General features: G+C 42.9%; 1 protein-coding gene across 3 annotated transcripts in view; it reads left to right on the top strand.

Annotated features, from left to right (window-relative positions):
- The window catches only part of XRN1 (5'-3' exoribonuclease 1), an 88,871-nt gene that overhangs the window by 20,795 nt on the left and 44,026 nt on the right, over positions 1–24,050 (top strand). For all 3 annotated transcript variants that reach the window (XM_014574044.3, XM_014574045.3, XM_075937651.1), the window contains exons 10-23: positions 934–1,068; positions 3,678–3,747; positions 4,381–4,486; positions 5,481–5,570; positions 5,730–5,886; positions 6,228–6,347; positions 7,657–7,826; positions 10,301–10,421; positions 10,522–10,620; positions 11,675–11,778; positions 12,288–12,419; positions 17,354–17,516; positions 18,525–18,638; positions 20,694–20,792. In XM_014574044.3, coding sequence (XP_014429530.2) covers positions 934–1,068; positions 3,678–3,747; positions 4,381–4,486; positions 5,481–5,570; positions 5,730–5,886; positions 6,228–6,347; positions 7,657–7,826; positions 10,301–10,421; positions 10,522–10,620; positions 11,675–11,778; positions 12,288–12,419; positions 17,354–17,516; positions 18,525–18,638; positions 20,694–20,792 — 1,680 coding nt within the window. The remainder of the gene's footprint in view (positions 1–933; positions 1,069–3,677; positions 3,748–4,380; positions 4,487–5,480; positions 5,571–5,729; positions 5,887–6,227; positions 6,348–7,656; positions 7,827–10,300; positions 10,422–10,521; positions 10,621–11,674; positions 11,779–12,287; positions 12,420–17,353; positions 17,517–18,524; positions 18,639–20,693; positions 20,793–24,050) is intronic.

Raw genomic sequence — 24,050 nt, 5'->3', positions numbered from 1 at the left:
TCTGAAGTAAGTAGGAGAAAATTCAATAGGGACAAATGAGAAGAGTATTCCACTAAGGAAAGAACAATCAGATGCATACATACAGTGAAAATGACTACCTAAGGAGTACTGTGGAAAGGGATCTGGGGACATAGTGGATCAAGCTAAAAATGAGTCAACAGTGAAACACTGTTGTTAAAAAACGCCCAAATATTCTGAACTGTCTTAGCAGGAGTTTTGTAAGAAGGACACAAGAAGTAATTCTTATGCTCTACTTCATACTAATTAGGCCTCAACTGGAGTAGTGCACCTGGTATTAGGCTCCACATTTAGGAAAGATGTGGATAGATTAGCAGAAGTTTAGAGAAGAGCATCACAAATGATTAAAGGTCTAGAAAACATGACTTAAGAGAGAAGAGTGGAAAAAATAGGGTTTGTTCAATCCAGAGAAGAAAAAACGTTAGGGAAAAAGTAGGTTTTCATATACTTAAAAAGTTGTTACAAGGAGGAAGGAGAAAAATTATTTGCTTTAACCTCTGAGGATAGTACAAGAAGTAATTTGATTAAATTTCGGCAAAGGTAGTTTAGGTTAGAAATTAAGGGGCAAAAATCCTGTCAGGATAGGTAAGTACTGAAATACATTGTCTAGGAACAGGTTGTGGAAACACCATCACTGAAGATTTTTAAAAGGAGATTAGACCTGGTGGTCTAGATTCCACTTAGTCCTGCCTTAATTTCAGTGGACTGGTCTAGAAGACTTCTTGAGGTCCCTTCCAATTCTGCCTCAGCTCTTGGGTTAAACATTCCTGTACAGATAACACTTTATGGAATCTAATGCAGATTTTACAGATGACAGAAGTGACCTGCATTTTCTATTTTATATACTACAATGTTCACACAGCAATAATTTACATTGCCTTTAAATTAATTGTTCAAAATTGAATCTCTACACAGTTTGATCGTGAGCATTTCAGTGAAGTCTTTGTAGACCTAAAATGGTTTGAAAGCAAAGTAGGCAATAAATACCTCAATGAGGCAGCTGGTATCGCAGCAGAAGAAGCAAGAAACCATAAGCAAAAGAAACAGAAGGTTAGTATTTTAAAGGTGCAGCTTTGAAAATGTAGACGTACCAAGCGGTTTGACAAAACATATGAGTAAATATCTGTTAAATTACTTCTTAAATCTCAAACTGTTAAATGTGTTGTTTTATATTTTTATTTCTAGCTTTTTAGAAATCAGAAATTATGGAAACATTTAATATTTGTGGAGTGATATAGCTCTTACACATGCTTACACATTCATACATGCTTTTCATTGCCATTTTATCTCAAATTAAGTAGATATTTAAAAAAATTACAATGAATGCCTTTCCATCAGCTGCTGTGAAACATAATTGAGGCAGAAGTCATACTGTGAAAGTTAACCTTGGCAGCTCAGAAGATGGGTCTGTCAGTGAGCTGTATAATGCTGATTAGGAAATTGCTTACTCCATCAGAGCTCATAGATTTTATATCAAAATGGCAACACTGCAAAAGTCATAGGGACTGGTGCTGGAACAGCTTTTCTTTGCGATGGACGGGGCTGGCTGCAGACAGGGGCTACTGGACTCAGCAAGAGCTGGGACAGAGATGCGGTGCCTCTGCGTTTCAAATATAGTAAGAGAAAAGCAGCTCTTACTACATTTAAAATGCAGAGCCGCAGTGCAGGTGGTTTCTGGAGCCAGCACAAACCAGGACTGCTCGATCCCAGCTCCTGGAGCTTCTCCTGCTGTGGATCTGCAGAGCGGCCCTTATCAACTAATCGTATAGTCAATACAATTGTATTGACTACACGATTAGCCAGATAACCACAATTTAACATCCTTAATCTATGTACTTAATTCTGCCATTCACTAGTGCTATTTCATTTTTATAAAAGTAAAACATGCTTTAATAAGCATGTGTTTTAATACAAATATCTGTACTCTTGGATACTTTCTTATCTATCACAGAAGTGGAGGGTAGCTGCACAGTAAGTGGATAACCTTCTTGATTGATCCATAAAATGTCAGTGGCAGCTGTCCAGAAGACAAATTTCACAGCTACTATGAAAAAGTGGCTAGATTACGGGCTGATGATATGGCGGCCATCTACTATAAGTGAAGAAAAATGTAGCACCCAAATGAATACAATAACTGGTCAATATTATCACATACGTTCTTTCTGCCCCCCGGTTTCTTTCTAGTCATTTGGGATCTGTTAAAGCTCACTGCTAAATATTAGATCACATAATGGCACTATGATCACTTGAAATACATAAACATTTAAGTTCAGTTTAGAGGATTTTTAATCAGACATATATTAAACAATATTTTACAGTATTTTTTCCCATCTCTATATATACAAAAAATTGGGATGACAGAGTGATGTCATCACTTCACTGCATCATCCTACACCCCAGCCTCCGCAGCCTAAGAAGGGGAAGCAGCAGCCATGGCTCAGGCCCCCCCCCCCCCACCACCACCACCCTGCACCGCTCCACGAGGGGGCACTCTGGACTTCCTGCTGATCCCTGGCTACCCTGCAGGATAGCCAGGGGTGGCGGCAGCAGCCTCCAACCCCACTTCTACTTCTAGGTCCAGGGCCCTGATGCTAGCTGCCACTATCGCCTGCCTTAGGCCAGGCATTTGGGCTGCTGCCTGGTGCTCCAGCCTCATGCTCCCCTCCCCCTCCTGCAAGATTTGAGAGCCAGCTGTGGGGAAGGGAGCAGCATGCTTCCCTGTGAGCCAGATCCAGTGCAGAGCCTCAAGGCTTTCTCCTCCTCCCCCTCCCCAGGAAGCCACCACTGGCACTCTAATCTTGCAGGGCTGGAGAGGGTGAGGTTAGAGCGCCAGGCAGGCAATGGCCTGAGCAACTGGCCCAAGGCAGAGTGTGGCAGCTTACCCATTGGAGCAGTGGGAAAAGCCTTCAGTGCATGGGAGTGACCGTGGCACAAAAAGAAGCAAGTGCTGCCCCCCAACCCTCATGTTCAGATCCTGCAAACTCCCCCTTTCACCCCCACCCAGTACTTCACTTATCACCCTCCTCCACTGTGTGCCCAGCCCACTCCTACTCCCTCCCCACTGGCCAGACACCCTGCCTTGGCTCGCTTCTACCCCCTCTCCCCAGCCAGACACCCTGCCTGCTCCTGCCCCTTCCCTTCCCCCCCCTCCCCCCCCGGCCAGACACCCTGCCCAATAAAGGCCCAGCCCCCATCTGGCCACAGTGTCCTGTCCCTGGCTTCAATCTTGGGGCAGGCCCCGTGGTCCAGCCCCCATCTGGCTGCAGTAAAGCTGTTGGCAGCCTTCCTCCTGCTGCGGCATGGTCTGGAGGAGAGGTCATGATCAGCTGTGGTGGACAAATGGGGGGTTTGGCAAGCATAGTAAGCAGGGGGCACAGCCCCTTAGTAGTTCCTTTTTAAAAAGTGTGTGTGTGTGTGTGTGTGTGTGTGTGTGTGTGTGTGTGTGTGTGTGTATATATATATATATATATAAAAGCATTTTTGCAAAACAGTTATAGGGAAAAGCAAGTGTAATTCTTGGAGGTTGTTATAAAATGTAAAAAAATTATATTTACTTTAGCATTTTGTACATTGCACATTGAAATTTATTGTGTTATGTTACCCACATATTGCCATGTATTTCTTATTTTAATTCAACTGTGAATTCATAATTTTAATAGATTCAAGAAAACTCCATGTGTTTGGCTGCTCTAGAGACAACTGAGGATAGAGTCGTGACTTCTCCTAAAAGTAAGAACAAATTATTATGCAGCATATGTACAGGAGAATCCTACTGATCTGTTCAAATGTTTGGTAAACCAGTTGTGACTTGGAAGGAAGTGCAAACAAATAATTTTTTTTTTTAAAAAGCAATATACTTTTCCCTAATAACCTTGGCGGATGAGGACAAAATAATGGATTCACTTTTTTGCTTGTATGTTCGTTTTTTAAAACTAGTCCAAAGTACCTAAACAGGATATGGTTTTTTTTTAAATTTAAACTATTTAAATTTAAACTATTAAATGTTTGCTGTATTTTGGTGCAAATTATAAATGTGAAGATTATTGTTTTCTAAGAATGTCTAGCCTGCTCCCATAAGTGTGTGGGTTTTTTGGGGGTTTTGTTTTTTTGTTTTGTTTTTTGTCACATAGTCAAAGGTTGTAAATGTTATATAATTTGCCACTATCTACAGACCCTTAATGCAATAAAGTTTTGGACTGACTGGTACATGTTCTATTGTTTATTCTCTTCCTGTACAGAAAGGAACATTTCTCAACTGTGAATTCAGGAATAAAACTAGTAACCATGTCAACACTGAACAGACTGAAATCTTTTAGCTAAGAGATGAATGCTAATCCAGACTCTTTATTGGCTTCATTTCAGATGCATTGGAAGATGAACAAGAAGAGGAAGACTTGTTTGAGACTGAGTTCCGGCAATACAAGAGAACGTACTATATGACTAAGATGGGTGTGGAAGTAGTTTCAGAGTAAGTCTATACTTAGTTTGCTTTCATTATTTTTTAAATACAGAAGACAAGTATCTTAGCCCTTGTCTGCACTAGGGCTTTATTTTGAAATAACCCCCCAAGGTCAAATTTATAAGTGGAGTGTCCACACTATCAAGTCTGTTGTTTTGAAATAATGGACTGCTGAATTCAAAATCCGTACTCTTGCTTTTCATCAGGAATAATGCTAATTCCATAATAGTTATTTTGAAATAACGGTAGTGTGGATGTTCCAGTACCTCTATTTTGAAATAATTACTCCCCAGTGCTTCCTGAGGGCTCTAAGTTTGAGGTAGTGTGTCCACATGAACAGAGCCTGCCTTGGACTAATTTCGAGGCTTCCCTGTAGTGTGGACGTGCTAGTTCAATTTTGTTAAATTGGGAGTTAAGTCAAATTTAGTCATTTTGAAATAATTTCCTAGTGTAGACGTTGCCTTAGGGTATGTCTACACTGCAATTAAGCATCCATGCTGGCTGGGCCAGCTGACTGGGGCTTTCAGAGTTCAGGCTAAGGAGCTGTTGAATTGCCTAAACTCTGGGATCCTCCCACCTTGCAGAGTCCTAGAACCTGAGTTCCAGCCCAAGTCAAGATTCCTACACCTCAGTTTAAACAGCCTCTCAGCCCTATCCCCAAGAGCCCAAGTCAGCTGTCATAGGCCAGGTGCAAGTGTCTAACTGGACTGATGTTGTACCTCCAAGTATTTGAAAAGAAGGCAGTGTATCTGATCCTCAGGAATGGAGTTATTGGTGTTATACTGTAGCCATGACACTTCTTTTTGTATAAGCCAGAGGTATTGGTCAACTAAGAAGTTTGCCATGATAAGCAGAAGGAAGATCAATTGATATGATTCCAAGAGGGACTCAGAAGACCATGTCGTTGCAAATTGCTCAAGAAGCTTTCCCTTGAATCATATATTAGTAAAAAAGCAAATGCTGAAGGAAATGCTAAATATATAACATTTCTTTCTCTTTTAAGTGACTTCCTGGCTGATCAGGCTGAATGTTATGTCCAGGCAATACAATGGATTTTGCACTACTACTACCATGGTGTTCAGTCATGGAGCTGGTAAGAGAATGGATGTCAGATGTGAGATCCTGAGTTGTATTGGAATCAAGTGAACACTGAGTAATATATTGGCCCCATTTAATATGTTTTTGTTTGCCTCTATAATGTGTATGTTGCAGTACTGAAATGAACTCAAATGACTTTTTTTTTCTTCTGTAGGTATTACCCTTATCATTATGCACCTTACCTATCAGACATTCGCAACATCAGTAAACTCAAAATTCAGTTTGAATTAGGAAAACCTTTCATGCCATTTGAACAGCTTCTTGCAGTACTTCCAGCAGCTAGCAAAGATCTGCTACCTAAATGCTACCAGGTAGGCCTTATAATTTTAAAATACATGCATCTGATCTTTACCAGTTTTGTCATATAGCAATTATTTTTCTGTCTTTTCAGTTCCTACTATCAAACTGAGTTTCACATTTGGATTGTAACTATATGATTTTATAGCATCAAATTTACTAACTTATTTTAATACACTCTTTGGATGCACTGCATAATTTATGAATTAAGCAGTTAAACTATCACTTCCTTTCAGTTTAACCTTTATTTTGAGTTAAGCTCACGATAAACCTGTTTTGTCATCCTAGACTGAGTCTTAAATTATTTATGTAGCCAGACTGAATTCCCCTATTGTACTGCGTTCTGATTTTCTAGCATTTGATGACTAGTGAAGATTCTCCAATCATAGAATACTATCCACCAGACTTTAAAACAGACTTAAATGGAAAACAGCAAGAATGGGAAGCAGTAGTGTTAATCCCATTTATTGATGAGGTGAGTATTTTCAATTCATTAAAAAAACTGTAACCAAACCTAGATAAACTCTCACATAATCACATAAATTACAGTTAAGATTACTTTTAAATTGGTATGAGACTAGGACATTGAAAAATATAAACATTTCCGAGAAATTAAAAATTAAGTTTACATTTAATATATAATGTTCTCAGTTAAGAAGTATGGTAGTTAAGGTTCTACAAGGAACCTTAGCTTTGCCTACAATAGTAATTTAAACTTTAAAATGGCTTTCTTTTATTCTTGGCATTGTAAGTATGTGGCTTGTTTTATTTTGAAATATTTTCCTATAAAGACTCACTTTTCATAGATATACCAATGTATAAAAAAAGAAGCTTAGACAAAGTCTTTCTAGAAGAAAAATCACTTTATGTGAACAAACAGTAATAGGCAAAAGATTTTAAAGTGAAACATTTAAATTTTCAGTTTAGTTCAAAATTCTTGTCATTATATTTAAAGCAAAAGGAAGAGAAATAAAATGATCAGGGTCTTGGTTTTGGGTTTTTTTTTTTTCATGCAAGGTAACAGTTGACTGCATATCAGTTTCCATGAAAAAAAATTGAGTCAATTAAAGAATGAAAGAAATTCTTGTCATAACAGGGATACCCAGAAAGAAAAATAATAAGTAGAGAAAGAGGCAGAGTGGAGTCATGAAGACTCAGATCCTGCACTGAGAGTTGGAGGGGCTTTATGTGGTTCTCAGAGCATGACTGGGATTCTTGATGAGTTTCTTAGGTATTGGGAACAAATGACTGTTCACATGGTGACTATTATTTGGAAGTCCTAAGGGAATATAATGATTATATATGTGAGTATTTGCTTCTGCAGTAGTCAATACATGATTTCAGTGAGGTCTGCAGCCTACCTGCTATTATCCAGCAGAATCTTTTCAGATTTTGTTATATATGTAAAATTTAAACTGGAAAAGAATGAAGTGCATTTTACATTGTGGCAAACTTGTATCCAGTTTTCACATTGCAGATTGATTCTAACTTAATCATTTTATTTTGTTCTGGATGGGAGCAGGATTATAAGCAGGAGCCACTTATCCACTGCTTATGTTGGCCAATAAAGTGCTGGTATCCACATGTGGAAATAAATTCTTGATGTGAGAAGGCTAGGATGATTGACTTGAATAGCAGATGCAGTTTTTAAGTAGAGTGGGGAAACTTGAGTCAGGGAAATTATATTTTTTTCCTTTGAAATATTTTTGATTGCTCATCTCACTTTGGCTGAAAGTTAACATATTTACTGTGAAATTTAACAACCAGTGGAATTTTAAATTTAGAAACGATTGCTACAAGCCATGGAATTCTGCAACAAGTGCCTATTGGAGGAAGAGAAGAGAAGAAATACTCACAGTGAGTGCTTGATGTACTGGTATGAGAAAGACACAGAGTTCAAATACCTGTCACCATGGCCTGAGAAGTTCCCTGCTATACAAAGATGCCACACCAGGTAATTCTGTAGTAATTATTCTATAGCAGATCATACACAAAAATTGGATAACCTGGTTTTAGATTTTTTTTCTTAGTATTTGGTACAGAAACAGTAAAAACAAACACTTATTGTGCTGCCCATGATGAATGATAATAATCATAGTTGCTAAAAGCCAAAGTAGCCACACTAGAACAAATGAACCAGGTGCTAATCCACATGCCTTACATAATGGTCTGTAGGTTTGGTGACTCTTAGGGCATGAATGAAAGCAGATTCCCAAGGTGGGATGCTCAGAGATCCTTGATACCAGTCTTATGAGAGTGACACCCATGATATGAACTCACCACATCCCAATGAATCTCAGCTGTGACAGTGAGGACTATGAGGAGAACAGTGTAAATACTTGTAGAGGTTCCTCAGTCAACCAGTTCTAAAGCATTAGTGTGCTAAAGATTTATCACTAGCATTTTGAGTTGTGCTCAGATAGTTCAGAGGGTTGAGTTCAGTTGTTAAGTGATTTATTTGCCTCACTTAGGAAGTAGTCTGCTGTACTTATCAACTGGAGCTTCCAGGTGATCTCTAAAGATAGCCCTAAGAAAAATATTTTACAATAGTCTTAGAAGTAGTGAAGGCAAGTGTTTATTATTGCAAGTTTCTAATTAGAGAGGAATGAAGATCTGTAGATAATGAAAAGTACAGTGTGCCACTTCAGCTTGTGACTAGCGTACAATTTTGCAGTAACAATGAAGTTAATAAGACTTTGAGTCTGTAAAATATTTGATTAAAAAGCAAGTATTACCCTAAAGGATGTATGTAGCGTTTCCATCTGTTGCTCCTGTTTCTTCCTCTGACCAACAGACAACAGTCAGTTATCTCTAAACTGAGTCTGGCAAGCTGCCTTTCATCCATATCCTTATGTTGGTGGTGCACAGAGAAAGAAAAGAGCCAGTAATCTCCCTCATTAATGAGCAGTTGACATAGCTGAGTATTTCAGTGACACAGAACTGAGTCTCGTCTCTCCTAGAACTTTACATACTCATTGAAATGGTGTGATGATAAGATGGGATTCCACAAATGAGGGTCTCTGGGGAGGTTTTTAAGTTGCCCAGCAATACTTTATAGGACCTCAGAGTGTACACACCCCCATTGACTGCTTTGTTCACTATTCCAAGATCCTGAAGGCTTGTTGTCCATCCACCAAGGTTAATGAAATTAAAAGTTATTAATAGATCAAATAAAATCAACATGAATTCCATACTCTTGTCTGTTGTTAGGAGATAATACATGAATAACAGTCTTTGTTCCAGTCATGGTCAAAAACAATCCCAAATTAAAAGGATTCAAAGACATTGCTTACATTTACTAATCATCACTTCTTCATAAACTTCTAGAAAAGTCAGAGATGATGGTAGTTATTGAGGTTAATGTCCAAAAATGTCATCTTGAGCATGACTAACCATTGCTTGAATAAGCATGCCTGGCAATTTGCTCAACAAAGAAGCCCATTTTTTTATTATGACTTTTAACATCTTTTTACTGGCTTTAGTTACCCTATTTTCCGGCATATAAGACGACTTTTTATACTAAGAAACATCCCCCAAAAATCGGGGGTCGTCTTGTACGCCGGGTATAAACATACAGGCAGTCCCCGACTTGCAGGGACTTTTCTCGCCCCAGAGGACACGGACTGCGGGACCTTGCGGTCCCGCCGCCCGTGTACTCCAGGGCGAGAAAAGCTGCTCCACGTCTCCCTGGTCTGCAGATCAGGAAGACGCGGAGCAAAGCCGCGGAGGGGCTCCGGCAGCGGGGCAGCCCAGGCACGCCTGGGCTGCCCCGCTGCCCGAGCCTCTCCGCGGCTTTGCAAAGCCTCGGGGGAAGCCAGCAGCAGGATAGCCCAGATGCGCCACGGCTGTCCCACTGCCGGCGTCCTCAGAGGCTTTGCTCCCCGTGTCCCTGTTCTGCTGGGGACGGTCCCCAGCAGACCAGGGGCACCGGGAGCAAAGCCACAGCAGCGGCGGGGTGCCGCGCCTCTGAGGCTTTGCCAGAGCAAAGCCTCAGAGGCGCGGCACCCCGCCGCCGCTGCGGCTTTGCTCCCTGTGTCCCTGGTTTTCCTGAGGGGGGGGGGTGCACTAGCTGCGCCCCCCTCACCTCCCAGCAGACCAGGCTTTTGTTGTGGACCCTAGGGCAGAGCAGCTGGGGCGGTGCCAGTTGGCCTCTTAAGGGGGGGTAGTCTTATACGGCGAGTATAGGCGAAAACCTATGTTTTAACTAGAAAATTAGGGGGTCGTCTTATACGCCCAGTCGCCTTATACGCCGGAAAATACGGTAAAAATGAAGGATATGTTTAATGAGAGAGATTTTTAGGAAGAGTTTGAAAGCAGTTTTCCCCAGTCCACATGTTGAGAACTAACTTTTCCTTTATGCCGTATGATATGGTTTGGTGGAGCTGTCATAGTAAATACATTGTTTTTATTAATATTTTTATTTTCTAGGTATAAAATAATATCTTTGGATGCCTGGCATGTAGAAATAACGCGCAATAAAATAACTAAAGTTAACAAGAATGCATTGTATTTTTGTGGATTTCCTACTCTAAAACACATTGCACATAAGGTAAATAGTTACTATACTTTGGCATTTTTCCCTAATTATTTTACAAATTATGAGGGAAAGATTTGACATAGGTTTTGTATGCTGTGTTTCTTTCATTTAGTTCTATCTTAAAAAGAACGGGGTACAAGTATTCCAGCAGAGCAGCCATGGTGAGAATATGCTGTTAGAAATCATATGCAACAAGGATTCAAAAGAGCAAGTAAGTGTTTCTCTTTTTAATGGCCATTTTAATCATTCACTGTATTAGTTAATTGACCCAATATAAAGTTACGGTTAGGTTATTTTTATCACCTTCTGTATTGTGTTATTGTAGGAGAAAATCAAAAAGGAAAAATACATGCAGTGAAACCTGCCCTAGGAACCACCTCTCATAGGCAATCCCAGGTCTTAAATAATCAAATCATTACCAAACTGTTTGGTATAATTTTGTTCAATCCCTGTTAGGCAACCAATAGTGCTTGGCTTTTACATGGAGCTTTACATAAATTTGTTATGCTCTTAATTTCTGCAATACCATCTATGAGGTAAATAAATTGTCCTTGCATTTGGACAGAGGGAGAAACTGTGAGGCACACAGGCCCAAGGCCAGAGAAAAAACACAAGAATCTATCTAGAGTTCTTGTCTATCTGTCTGAGTCCCATTTCTACTAGCTCTTCAGATAGTCTTGTGACTGATTTCACTGTACATTTGGAAATTGTTACCTATATTAGCTCACAGAAAAAAGCTTAATAAAAAGCACTGTAGTCAATAGTGAAAGAGGTCACTTAAAATTAAATGACAAAGGCTGGGAGGGGATAGAAATTAGGATTTTTAAATGTACCGTGGTAATCGGAATGTGGTGGAGCTTTTCGATTTATTTTCAGTTTCAAAATATTGGAGGTTTCTCTAATGCTAACTGCGAGGATATCTACACCACTCATGAAAGTGAACTTTCTAGCCCTAGTCACAGACATGGACTCGTGGGGCTTGCACTACTGCACTAAAAATAGCTATGATAGATGTAGTGGCTTTGTCTCTGAAGCGTAGGGCGGATGGTGGACTTCTGTAAGTATACAAAATAAGTAGTGGAGTACAACGTGAATGTGTGAAAAGCTTTCATTGAGTATCACAGGAGAGACTGCTACCATTTTCAAATAAGAATTGTTTATAGTGAATAATGCTTTCATGTTAATTTCATGTTTTATAGACATATATTACTGTAATATTATTTGTTTGATAGAATAACTGAAATAGATAAACTTTTGGATTTCAGACTGTAGAAAATGTAGCCAGTTTGGTGCTTGGAAAGTCCATCTTTGTTAACTGGCCACACCTTGAAGAAGCCAGAGTCGTTTCTGTGTCTGATGGAGAAACTAAGTAAGAACAAATGCATGGAAAGTTGTCTGCCTATCCTATTTGTTTACTTTCCCAAATGTTCCAAAGGTTACACAGTAGTCAGGTTGTTTTTAAAAGCAGTGACTCAGAGTGCATTTGAAGTAAGTTACTTAAGCTAGAAGAGGAAGCTCTGTTTAATATAGTTCTGGAGCCTTGGATACCAGTATGGAGGCCTAGATCTTCACTGTGACAAACTCCATGCTTATTCTAATGGGAAAAGCATTCTTATACGGAAACTTGGACAGAATAATTTGAGGGAAACTGCCCGTGGAATCTCTTTGCAGAGTTTTACTCTTCTCATACTCTGTGCAGGTTTTTCATAAGTGTAGGGGAATGTGGACTGTGAGTGGTTTGATGTGGAATAGAAACCATCCCGTAAATCTCCCAATACTTCATAAAGAGCAAATGTATTTTCTAACTAATATAAGTTAATAAATAATTACTTAAATGCAGATATATGTTACTGTTAATTAAACACCTATATCTTCAAGGTTTTATTTGGAAGAGCCTGATGGAACACAGAAGCTTTACCTGGGAAACACTGTGCCACCTACCAAAGTGGCATATGTTGGAGAGAAAGAACAGAACATCTGGTTGAAAGAAGTTCAAGGAATTTCAGAACAGTAAGTAGTTAGAACATTAAATTTGTAATTTTCTTTTTTTTAGAGCTCTGCAACTTTTTTGATTCATTATGGATTTATTTAGAAGACCAGGGCTTTGGATGAAACACTAAACATAGTTCTTAATAATTAAATCTTCCATAATGGTGTCTAGCTTTGTACACTGAACTGTTTTTTATTAGCAGTGTTGACTAATAATTCTCCTGACCAATCCCCTCCACGGTTTTGTTTGAAGGAGGAGTTGAAACAACCACTTCTCTTCCTGTATTTGCAGCAACACTCATGGATCCTTCTAGAGGTTCCACCACTCTGGCTTCATTCCATCTTCACCACGCTCTGAGACTTCCCAAGACATTCCAAAATACATACGTTCTTCTTTGGGTGACATGCCCGTGGATGCTGAGACATCCCCGGAGCTGCAGTTTGGAGCTTTTCCCTAGCAGTTTACTGTTGGGCCACTCAAGCGCAAGAGGCGTCTCACACTATTGGCGGTTTGACAGCCGCCTCACGTGCGGTCCAACCCCTCCCCTTCAGTTCCTCTCTTACTGCCCTCAGTCGCAAACTGAGCTCCTCAGTTGTCTCTCTCCTCAGAGACAGTCCCTTAGAGACTAGTGCTTGCTTCTTTCAATTTTTGTCTCAGAATTTAGCCTCTTTTTATTCCTTTGTATAAAACAGACACAAAAAAATTTAGTTGTTTTTTTCCCCCCCTTTTGGTCCCTTTGGACCGCTTCACAAGTAGTGGCTCCATTTCTCCTCAGGCAGCCACCCTTCTCCTTTTTCCCTCACCCCTTCTTCCCCTACTATCTATTATTTGGCAGAGATAGGGTACTGAGAAAGAGAGAGGAAAAAAAAGATAAAAGAAGGATAAGGATAAGTTGTTGGCGAACAGCAGATGTTAACAGCTGATAAATGAGAGCAACGGGGGTAATTACAGCCTTCAACCTCAATCACCAGCATAGCTCCTATATACACTGCCTGGGTGAGTCACACACACTTCAGAAATGTGACCATTGCTGCAGCCTGTCAGCCAGAACCAGAAAGGACCGGGAGCTGGAGCTCCGGAAGATACTCTTTGAAAACGCGTTGCAGCCTTCAGAGAAACCTCAGGCAACTCTCTTGGGATCTCCCGTAGAGCCAGTAGACTGTTAGCCTCAGCAAAAGTCGGGGTGGGAAGCCATCCTTCTCGAGGTCACTGCCTCCTACACTGTCCCCCTGTAGGACCAAGGAAGATGTGCTGGGCACCTCTATGATTGAGGTGCCAGCACCCACCAGAGACATAGTGACCGTGACCCTGAGAACAGATGTGGGGCTGGCACGCTCGCTTTCGGCACTGGAAGAACTGTGCTGCCACATATCGGCACTGCTGCCAACAGCGCTTACAAGCACAGCGCTGGGAAGGAGTGGGGAGCCACCTGCCAAGTGGTCCTGTAAGATTCTGGCACCACCCAGTGACGAGCCGTCATCCTCACGTGGCATTTGGAATTATTTTATATCATCAGAGAGCAGCCCTTCAATCCCTCCTTTGCCCTGGGCAAGTTTTTTGCTGGATGTTGGAATCCCCCAGATCCTCAGTTGTAGTGCCTCCCTGCTGGCTTATGTGAACCATCCAGGTACAGAAGTGCAATCTAAAAATCACTGAATGAAATCCAAATGGTGCTCCACCTGTGAGACTGCCCTCTGAGACTTGGGAGATGGTATGTTGTGCCCAGACTTCGCTCAGGCTTCCATTGCTAACTCTGTGAGGTTCCGAGGCTATGTGTGGCACAGTTATGTAGGATCCTCTGCCCACCAGAGCAGCTGAGACTCTAATATGGGGAAAATGGACCTGGAGTCTATGGGAAGAGCTGGTAAAGTGTTTAAGGATTTCTCAAGGGTTAAGTTCCAAGGCACACATGAACACCAGAGAAGGCAGACTTGTGGCATCTAGATCCTTACCCCAAGTCCCAAAGTGGGTCCTGAGCACTGTGTGAAAAGAAGGCAGGGATTTTAATTACCTAACCTTCCCAGTTTTCATACCAGGAGGGCCCTGAAAAGGGGGGAATGGGATGCAGGTGTACTTGGAAAGAAATGTTGCAAGAGAATTTCAGACCCTCAGCAAGCCTAGCTGCAAAAGGTCTGATCAGATGTATGTTATGCTCTGGAAACATATGGAAATTCCACCAACTAGTCAATTAACAGCATTATAACATCCTTAGTTATATGAATAAAATACCAAGAGTAAGCCTCTAAGGAAATCTGTCCCCTTGAAATCCTCCCCAGGAGCCATGATTCCTCTACACTCTTTCAAGTAAGTAATTAGAGATGAATGGGATAAACCACAAACAGACACATAAATTAACAGGAAAAAAAAATGTTTGGTTATATTGGATCTAGGAATCATAAGTCTCAATTACTGAGATACTAAAGGTTGACACTGCTGTCGCATGCCTGACTAATGATATGTTTATCCCCTTAGAAAAGGAGTTGTGTCCTAAGGCCCCACAGACAGAAAAATTGAAGCCCCTCTCAAAGAAAGACTGAGGCCTCTTTGGCCTCCCTGAAGGTGTCCCTAGCAACTACTTGTGTTGCAAAACCATCTCCTGTCTGGAATATCTGAGCCCTCAAAGCATAGATTGACTTTGGCTTATTTTAAAGAATGTTTCCCTGGCAAAAGCATTCATTGCTGATGCCTCAAAGGACATGAGGAGATACTCAGACAAAGCCATGGTCTCCAACCCTGTGACCAGGCATCATCTGTGTTTTTGTCCCTGGCAGATGGATAGCTAGTCAAAGCTGGTGCTGTGCTCTGCTGAATTCATGGGCAGTCTGCTTTTTAGAGAGAAGCTAGATAAGGTAGTAATGGACAGTGCCTCAAATTCTAAACAGTTTCTTCTGATGCCACACATTGCCTTTGAGAGACTACAGAGTGAACTTCTACCAAAGGCATTTGTTTCAGCCTTCATCCTGGCAGAAATATCAGTTATAGGACAGCAGGTTCTCCAGAGGAACTATGGTTTGAGAGGAGCTACTTGAACTGCACTTGAACCTTCAACAGTAGGCCTCCTAGTATTGTGCATAGGGATCTTTCCATGGGTACAGTCACATATCAGGCACTGTTTAAGCCTGCATACTAAAAGTAAGTAATGTCTCTCATGCTAGCAATCAATGCTTTAAAATGGTGGTCAGTCTAGAGCAGTTTCTGCAAAAGCATGCCCATATGCCTTCCAGATCCTCTAATCTTCACAGCCAGTGTCAGCCTGCTGGAGGATTGGTGAGAGTGAGGGGAATGCCTGAGTTCCCAAATAGCAGAAGGTATCTGGAACCTGGAGAAAGAACCCACAGCGTAAACTTCCTAGCTAAGAGCAGTCAAGTTGGTAGTATGAAGCTTCCAGTCTAGCCTAAAGGAGAACCACATTTTGATTGATTCAGATATTTATGTTTGCACATATGAACAACCAAGGGAGAACAAGTGCTAAAAGCTTAAGCAATTCAAATCATGTAGTGGGTGAGGCAGTGTGTCTCCTCTCTCAGGGCAGTTGATATTAAGGGAGACCTGAACCAGATGATGGACTGGGTCAGCAGGCACAATATGAACAACTCTGAGTGGCGCCTGAATCCAGCATGGCCAGAATTCCTGGATTTGTTTCATGGTCCTAGCACCAGCTGCAAAACTTGGTCCAGATAGAGGAGCATACTTTCAATACGCTTCTACAAGAAAGAAGTGTTCGGATAACTTTGGAGGACAGACCCAATGATATCAGTAGTTCCCTTTCAATAGCCAGGCTGTTAGATGCAGCCAGTTCCAGTCTGGGTGAAGGACCTTGTAAGATGTCTTATCTCTTTGGAACCCGTAATGGTGATCCCCGTTTCAGATCAGAGGCCATGTTTGTAGTCTCTGTACGTCTGTTCACAGCTCTCTACTTCTTAGTCATCAAGAATTGTGGGAGATGGTAGGTTGCAAAACAGAATGTTTCTTACCAACAATTTCCTTTCCACTAGCAGTCTCTCCCACAGTTCTACCCACAGGTCCGCTATTAAGTGGGATCATTAAGAGATGGCTGTCTCCATTGGTTTCCTGCACTGGTTCTCAAACTGTAAATCCATTTGAATGGAGTTGTCAGGGCTGGCTTAGACTTGCTGAGGCTTGGGCCGAGAGCTGAAGCCCTAGTCCCAGGGCCCAAGCTGAAGTTCAAGCCCCACCGCCTGGGGTTGAAGCGAAGCCCAAGGGCTTCAGCCCTGGGAATCAAAACTCAGTACAGGCCCCTTTACTGGGGTTGAAGTCCTTGGGCTTTGGCTGTGGCCCCCCACCCAGCACAGTGTGTCTAGAGCAGACTCAAACTTTGATCCCTTCTTCTGTGGTAATATAGTAGTTTTTGTTGTCAGAAGGGGTCCCAGTGGAGTGACATTTTTGAGAACCCCTGGTCTAGTATGTGTAGTTACTTTGTCATTTCTGGAATATTTGTTAATGCTGTTAGCAAGTTTTGCAATTTGGGAATAACTCATGTGGAAGCAAGCAGGAGCTAGAGATAGGGGAGTATGTGGCAAGACCATGGAGCACCAAAACTCAAATTCATCTCCTTGAGCTGCAAAGAGAGGAGAGGAGCCCAAATGTCAAGAATTGGGGGAGATACTGCTAGTGGAAAGGAAATGTTTGGTAAGAAATTTTCTAAACTCATGCACATAGCTTGGGCTTAATAGCTCTGCGTGTTCAGACAGTACAGTGAATAATTAACATAGGATTTGGAATAGCTTCTGCCTTTAGCCTCAGAGTTATTAAACTTGTATATTGGTCTTACTTACAAAACAGGATATAATTATATAACTATTCCTAATCTTAAAAATAATTTCTCTTTGGATTTAAATACATTGATTAAGGCCAACATAAATTTAACTATTTTTTGTGTTAGGAAATTCCAACTATTTTAATCAAAATAAGTATTTTCCTTTATTTTCCCCAGCTACCAGAGAAGAAAAGGAATAATTATAAATGAAACCTTAGTAGTTGTGTATGCTCAGTTACTCACTGGTCGTAGATACCAGCTAAATCAAAACGGTGACGTTTATTTGGAGAAGCAGTGGTCAAAACAAGTTCTTCCTTTTGTTTACCAAACTGTTGTGAAGGTAAATATTCCAAATACCCCTAATCTTCAGCAAATGTTCTATTTCCATTAGGAAAGGACTAGAATGCATACTCTTAAAACAAGCAATAAAAAAGTTCACATTTTAATTTTATGGTAATAAAGGTTGGATCTCCTTAGTCCAGGATCCTTGGGACCTTACTGGTCCTGGATAGGAGAGTTTTCTACACCAGAGGAGGTTTGGGAGGGGGGTGCTGGCCTCCCCACTGGACACTTCTCCCCAACCACCAGGGCTACTCTCCCCAGCCTCTTGGCTCCCAAACCTGCGGCAGCCCCACCTGAGCTTCTGGCGGTCCTGGTGTGGTCCCATCAACCTTACAGCGGCCCCACTGACCTTACAGCAGCCCCACCACCCCGCCGGAGTTCCTGGTGGCCCCACTGGCTGTGGGCTCCATTGCCCTGTGAGCTCCAGTCCCTGCCAGTTTCCCTGCCCTACCGACTGTGGGGTTTGGTGCCCCATGGGCTCTGCTGCCCCAGTGGCCACACTGGCCAACTCCACTGCATACCGCCAGCACCCTCCTGCTGGGGCTCTCTAGTCTTGCAATATGGACCAGAGATGTTGCCAGAGCAGAGAGTCCCAGACCACAGAGGTACCAAAAGTATATGCTTTGTCAAAAGTATTATTAGATAGTACATATTTTTCTATCTAATTCCCATTTCAAAAGCATTAAGAGCTAGACTGAAGGCTCTTGTCACAAAAGTTGTGACCCTACTGTGTAGTTTAGTTTGATTGCCATGAACTTTTGTGATGACATTTCGAATAAGATATAGTGTAGTCATCTTGTCTTAAATGTAGCCAAATAGCTTTATATAACTTCACTGTTATTTTAAAAGCTGAGTTGATTAGCATACAGGGAATGGTTTGTCGTTTATAGTGATTGTTAGATGTTTTGTAATAAATATTTATTTAGCAGACCTGTTCAAAGAACATACTGGGATTGATAGATATTTAATTTTAAGATTGCAGATTTTATCTTCTTATTTCATGCAGGATATCTGTGCGTTTGACTCTCGTTTCTCCAACCTCAAAACCTTGGATGATCTGTTTCCTCTTGGAAGTACAGTCTTTATGCTGGGAACTCCTTATTATGGCTGCACAGGAGAAGTTAGTTTCAAACATTTACTCTTGAAAGATTTCTTTGTTTCCAAGTCCGTAAATGTCAAGGGCCAGTTTCTCTGGTGCTGTGTGGCAGAATCTAGCTCTGACATCAGTCTAACCTCCACACCTGGTTGGATTACGTTAGTGGTTTCATTGACGTAGGTGTGCTCTTATGTCTCCTTTATCATGTTGCTAATGCAACAGGTAAAAGGGAGCATAACCAGAATATTCCATCAACAAAATGATCCTCAGATATGGTTTTGTTCCTGTGGGGCCGTTTGCAATCAGTCTGATAGCTTTTCTAACTCAATGCAATGACTGATTAAACTGCATCATGATGCGTATGGGGCGAAATTGAGTTTTTAGACCTTTTTGCCTACCCCCACATATAGCCTATGATCTATACAGATAAAATGCTCAGTTTATCTATATAGAGTGTAGTCTCTGAAGTCTGATTCCAAGTCTGATTTTAAATGACACCTTTTTCTAGATGATAGAGGTAGTGTTTGTCATCTCTCCTAAATGTATATCTACTACAGATAGCCCTTCCTGGTCCGGCACCCTCAGGACCTCACATGTCCCAGATAAGGGATTTTGCTGGACCATGGGAGGTCATATCTGGCCCCTGTGCGCCCCCCCCCCCCCCCCCCACATCCTGGACTGGCCACAGGCCCCACTGACCTGGCTGCGCCTGCCCACACCCCCTAGCCTGCTACATTAGGCAGCCCAGCTCCCGGTCCTACCAGGGCGGCCCCACTGCAGCGTGCTGGGCTCCCAGTTACATTGGGAAGCCCCACTGCAGCATGTCAGGCTCCTGATCCCACCGGGCAGCTCCACTGCAACACACCAGGCTCCCAGTCCTGCCGAGCAGCCCGGCAGCTCTGCCAGACTGCAGGGCTCCTAGCCACCAGCATTCCATCAGGACCACAGATGTTGCCAGACCAGGAAGTCCTGGTTTACAGAGGTTCAACCTGTAGAAGACTTACCCAGCACTGCTTGGGTCCTTCAAGGCAGGGGGCTGGTGCTATGGAAGATGCATGAGTCAGGGCAGGACCTTTGGGATGTGGAGGGGGCAGGGCAAGAAGCTGGTAATGTGTGAGGGTTGGGGGATAAGGAGGGACTCAGGGTGGGGAGTTCCATCTGGTGGGGCTTTCTCTCCCCCCCCCCCCCCCCCCAGGCCAGCAGGAGCCATATCTCTCCCCTGCAGCTCCCCCTCCACTCCCTGCTGGCAGAGGCCATCTTTCCCCAGTCTCCCTTCTCTCTCCCAGCCAGCTGAGGCCTTTCTCCCTCCTCCCCTCAGATGGCAGGGCTCATTCCCTCCCCCTCTGGTGCTGCTACCAGGGTGAGGTGTTTGAGGCAGGTGAGTTCTCCCCTATCTGGTGGTAGACAAGGTGAGGTCCAGCCCAAGCTTGCCACTCTTTTGGTGGTGTGGCTGCTCCCAGTGGTCACTCTGAAGTGTAGCAGCCCCCCCCCCTCTTTCCCAGTTCTGGAAAACAGTCCCATTCCCAGCACTTCCCATTTTCCTGGCACAACTAAACCCTGACCTTGCTTGAAGTTAGAGTAAAACGAAGCTGCATAACAAGTGGCCCTAGCTCTTACCATTTAGGAGGAGTTTTTGAACAAATGGACTTGCAGACATTCTTGAAAATATTTATATAAATATCACTGTGAAATTGATCTTTTAATCTGTTTTTAATGGGCACAGATCATCCTATCTATCTCACAGTGCTGAAAGGGACCTTGAAAGGTCATTGAGTCTAATCCCCTACCTTCACAGCAGGACCAAGCACCATCCCTGACAGATTTTGCCCAAGATCCCTAAATGGCCCCCTCAAGGATTGAACTTACAACCCTGGGTTTAGCAGGCCAATGCTCAAACTTCTGAGCTATCCCTCCCTTCCCCATGTTAACTATTTTTAGTGAATTTATTATAGATACAGCTTAGGCCGCTCAAAGAAAGGATAGATTCAGATTTTTATCTCTATTATCCCAGCAGAGATTTGAGTGAAAAGAAGGAAGAGAAGTGAATAAAATGTATTAACTTACTTTGTTTTCTACCAGGTACAGGATTCATGTGATGTCATCACAGAAGGTAGAATTCGTGTAGTTTTCAATATTCCCTGTGAACCCCAACTTGAGTCCTTAATACAGAACCAGCATGTAAGTACTCTTGTTTTCCAGCAAATATTTAAATATTGTATCAGATATTTTTGTCAATGACAGATTTTCTTCACAGATCTCTGTTGTCTTCTGTGCAGCAATCCATATCCTTCTGTAAAAGATTTAAGTACTGATACATTCTCATTCATGGAGACTGTCTCAGTAGTAAAACATCATTGTGTAAGGCTGAATACAAGGTTCTGTTCAGAGCACTGACCTGTTTTGACCGTGCAATTCCATACCCAGGTCCCATAGTTTGCATTATTTGTGGGATGGTTTGGGCCTTACAGAATTCACAGTTCACTATGGTCATTTTCACAGCTACATGGTCTTCAGATTGCTCGTTTTCACAATTTCAGATATTTAAATCTGAAGTTTCATGATGGTGTAACGGTGGGGATCCTGATCCAAGATGGGATTGTGGAAGGTCCCAAAGCTGTTGTAATAGGGCTGCCATACTCATTTCCAGGGCTTGACAAACCCCGGCGAGAGCCAGCCCCGCACTGCGCATGCACCAGACTGAATGGGGCGCTCGGAGTGACCGGCTGAAATCTACTCGCCACGGGCGAGTAGATTCAACGGTTTGTCGAGCTCTGCTCATTTCTGTGCTGCCTTCAAAGGAGGCTCAGAAAGATGGAGATAAGTCCAGTCTCCTCAGTGCTGCTGAGTGCACCCCACCTTGTGGGTTCCTAGCTGCTAGGCAGGGCCAGTGGTGAATTAATGCCTAGGTCCATGGCTCTCCATATTTGAAAAATATGTTCCTGAGGCCTGGCAGAAGCCATCGGGTGGAAGGCAGGCACTTCAGGGGCTGAAACCCCAAGCCTAGACAGGCGCTGGTGTGGGGGGGAGGGCAGAAGCCTTGAGCTTGAGCATCCCAAGCTCCTGCTGAAGCCATGGTGGAGTTGGATGAGGAGCAGCTGCATGCCTGGGCAAGTACCAAAGGGACAGGAGGAGCCTGGAGCTCAGGCAGAAGCTGTGTTGGGAGGTAGCGTGAAAATCCCAAGTCCTGTCTGGAGTCGTGGGTAGGGCTGCTCTCAATCTGTCAGGAGACACAAGGAGTGGAAGTCCTGAGTTCTGGCAGGCCACAGGTGGTGGCAGTCCCCAGCCTAGGTCCTAGAGCACAGGGCGGGCAGCCCTAGCCTTGGCAGGAGCTACAGTAGGTGAAAGCCCGAAGCCCCAACTTGAACTAGGTACTCCCATCCCTGGCAAGAGTCATGGGGTGAAGGGAGGAGCAGGAGACTGGACAGGAGCCACAGGTAGTGGAGGGGAAGATGAAGTGGAAACCTTGGAGTTGAGGTGCTCAGAGCTCAGGCAGGACTCATGGGACAGGGCAGCCCTGGGCAGGAGATGCAGGATCTGGAAGCCCCCCTTCTACAGCTCTTTCCAGATAGCCACCAGACCTGGCAAGAGCTGTGGGGGAGGCAGGGAGCAGCAGCCCAGAACTGTGGCAGGAGTTGCAGGGGGCAGCAGTTGTCCTCAGCTTGGACTCCCCAGGCCTATGCAGGAGCTGCTGGAGGGGAGGGGGATGGCAGAGGGCAGAAGCCTGGAACCCAGCTGTGGGATTGCTGCAGTGCAGAAGTGATGGTAGTTCACCCTTACTTCTCCACTGCCTATGGAGGGGGAGCTGATCTCCTCCCTCCAATAACAGCCAGGAAGAAGGACGAGTCGTGTCCCTCCCCAGCTCAGCTGATTTCACAGAGATCAGATTCCATGACACATTTTTCATGGCTGGTAAATTAGTAGGGCCCTAGGGATGTTTTAGTTCTGCTAGAATCTAGCTGATAGTTGGGCTGATGGTTCATGCGTGCCAGCAGCGGGTGACCAGAAACAGCACTTCCTGGCAGTCAGAAATAGGGATTATCACATGCTTGCAACTTTTAATCGACTCATTAAATTGGCTTCACTTTCATTTCTGGTTGTCATTAACATCTTAAACGGAAATATTTAAAACATTGGTCTGGAAAACAACTGTTTGAGATCTACTCATCATGACCGTTATGGTCAGCTAGGAGCCTCTGGCTGTTGGTCCCTGAATTGAGGCAGTTCATGACAAGACGGCAGGGTTTTCTCAGTTGATGGCCTTTCCTTAGGAACTAGTTCCCCTTAGTGATCAGTGAGAGCCTAAGCCAGGCATGTCCAAAGTCCGGCCCGCGGGCCAATTGCGGCCCGTGTTCCGGTTTAATACGGCCCCACAGGTAATTTGGCAATATCTATCTTTTATGGCCCCCAACGAATCCAAATGTATTGAGATGAATACATTGTAAAATCTCAGTTAATGTCAGTTGGTCTAAATCAGTTATAAATATATTTGGACACAACATGTATACTTGGTGTTATGTTCCTGTTCATATTTTTTGAACTTAAAAGTTGACAGACAACCTTTATTACCAATAATATGTAATGTACTTTACAATGTTCCTGACATATATTTCAGCTTCCTGGATTTTTTTTTCATCTGGCCTTCAGATATGAAAGGCAGAGTGATTTAACACCTGTTTAGATTTGTCATCCATGTGACGAAATGAAAAGTATGCCGTTTGCAATAAACTTTGCATAAAATAGTTAATTTGCATTTAATTTTAATGGTTCAAAGAATGTCAGGCAAAATGGTCGGCCCTCACGCATGTTCACTTCATCAAATCTGGCCCTCTTTGAAAAAAGTTCGGACACCCCTGGCCTAAGCTGACAAGTTTTTCAGAGCAAGGTGTGATATGTTCTTGTTTGGTTTAGCTCAATGATTTTCAAATTCACTAAGCTCAGGAGATTGTATTGTATTTTATTATTCAGTGTTTATAATAGCACCCAAAGGTTCCAGTTTGGATCATTGCCTTGTTCTCCTAGATTTGCAGGGATTCTCAAACTTCATTGCACTGCAACCCCCTTCTGACAACAAAAATTACTATGTAGCTCCAGGAGAGGGGACTGAAGTCTGAGCCTGCCCAAGGCCCACTACCCCAAAGCCCAAGCCCCATTGCTCTGGACAAGGAGGCCAAAGCTCTGGTGGTGGGTCTCAGACTTTGGCCAGGGGCCAGTTCTGACTACCCATTAAAAAGGGATTGCAAACCCACATTGGGGTCCTGACCCACAGTTGGAGAACTTCAGTGCTCTACCAATACAGTTCCTGCCCCCAAAGAGCTTTGTAAGTTCCTCTGGGCCTTACATGGAATGGGAAAGAGAAAATGTTCATTGTGTGTATTCTTCTCTCTGGATTTTCAGACCAATAAAAGAGTCTCCTACAGTGTTTCTGGTAGGAATGTG

This window comes from Pelodiscus sinensis, chromosome 10 (assembly GCF_049634645.1).
Source record: "Pelodiscus sinensis isolate JC-2024 chromosome 10, ASM4963464v1, whole genome shotgun sequence".
Lineage (NCBI taxonomy): Eukaryota > Metazoa > Chordata > Testudines > Trionychidae > Pelodiscus > Pelodiscus sinensis.
The sequence above is the reverse complement of the archived record's forward strand: the minus strand, read 5'-3'. Positions and strand labels throughout refer to the sequence as shown.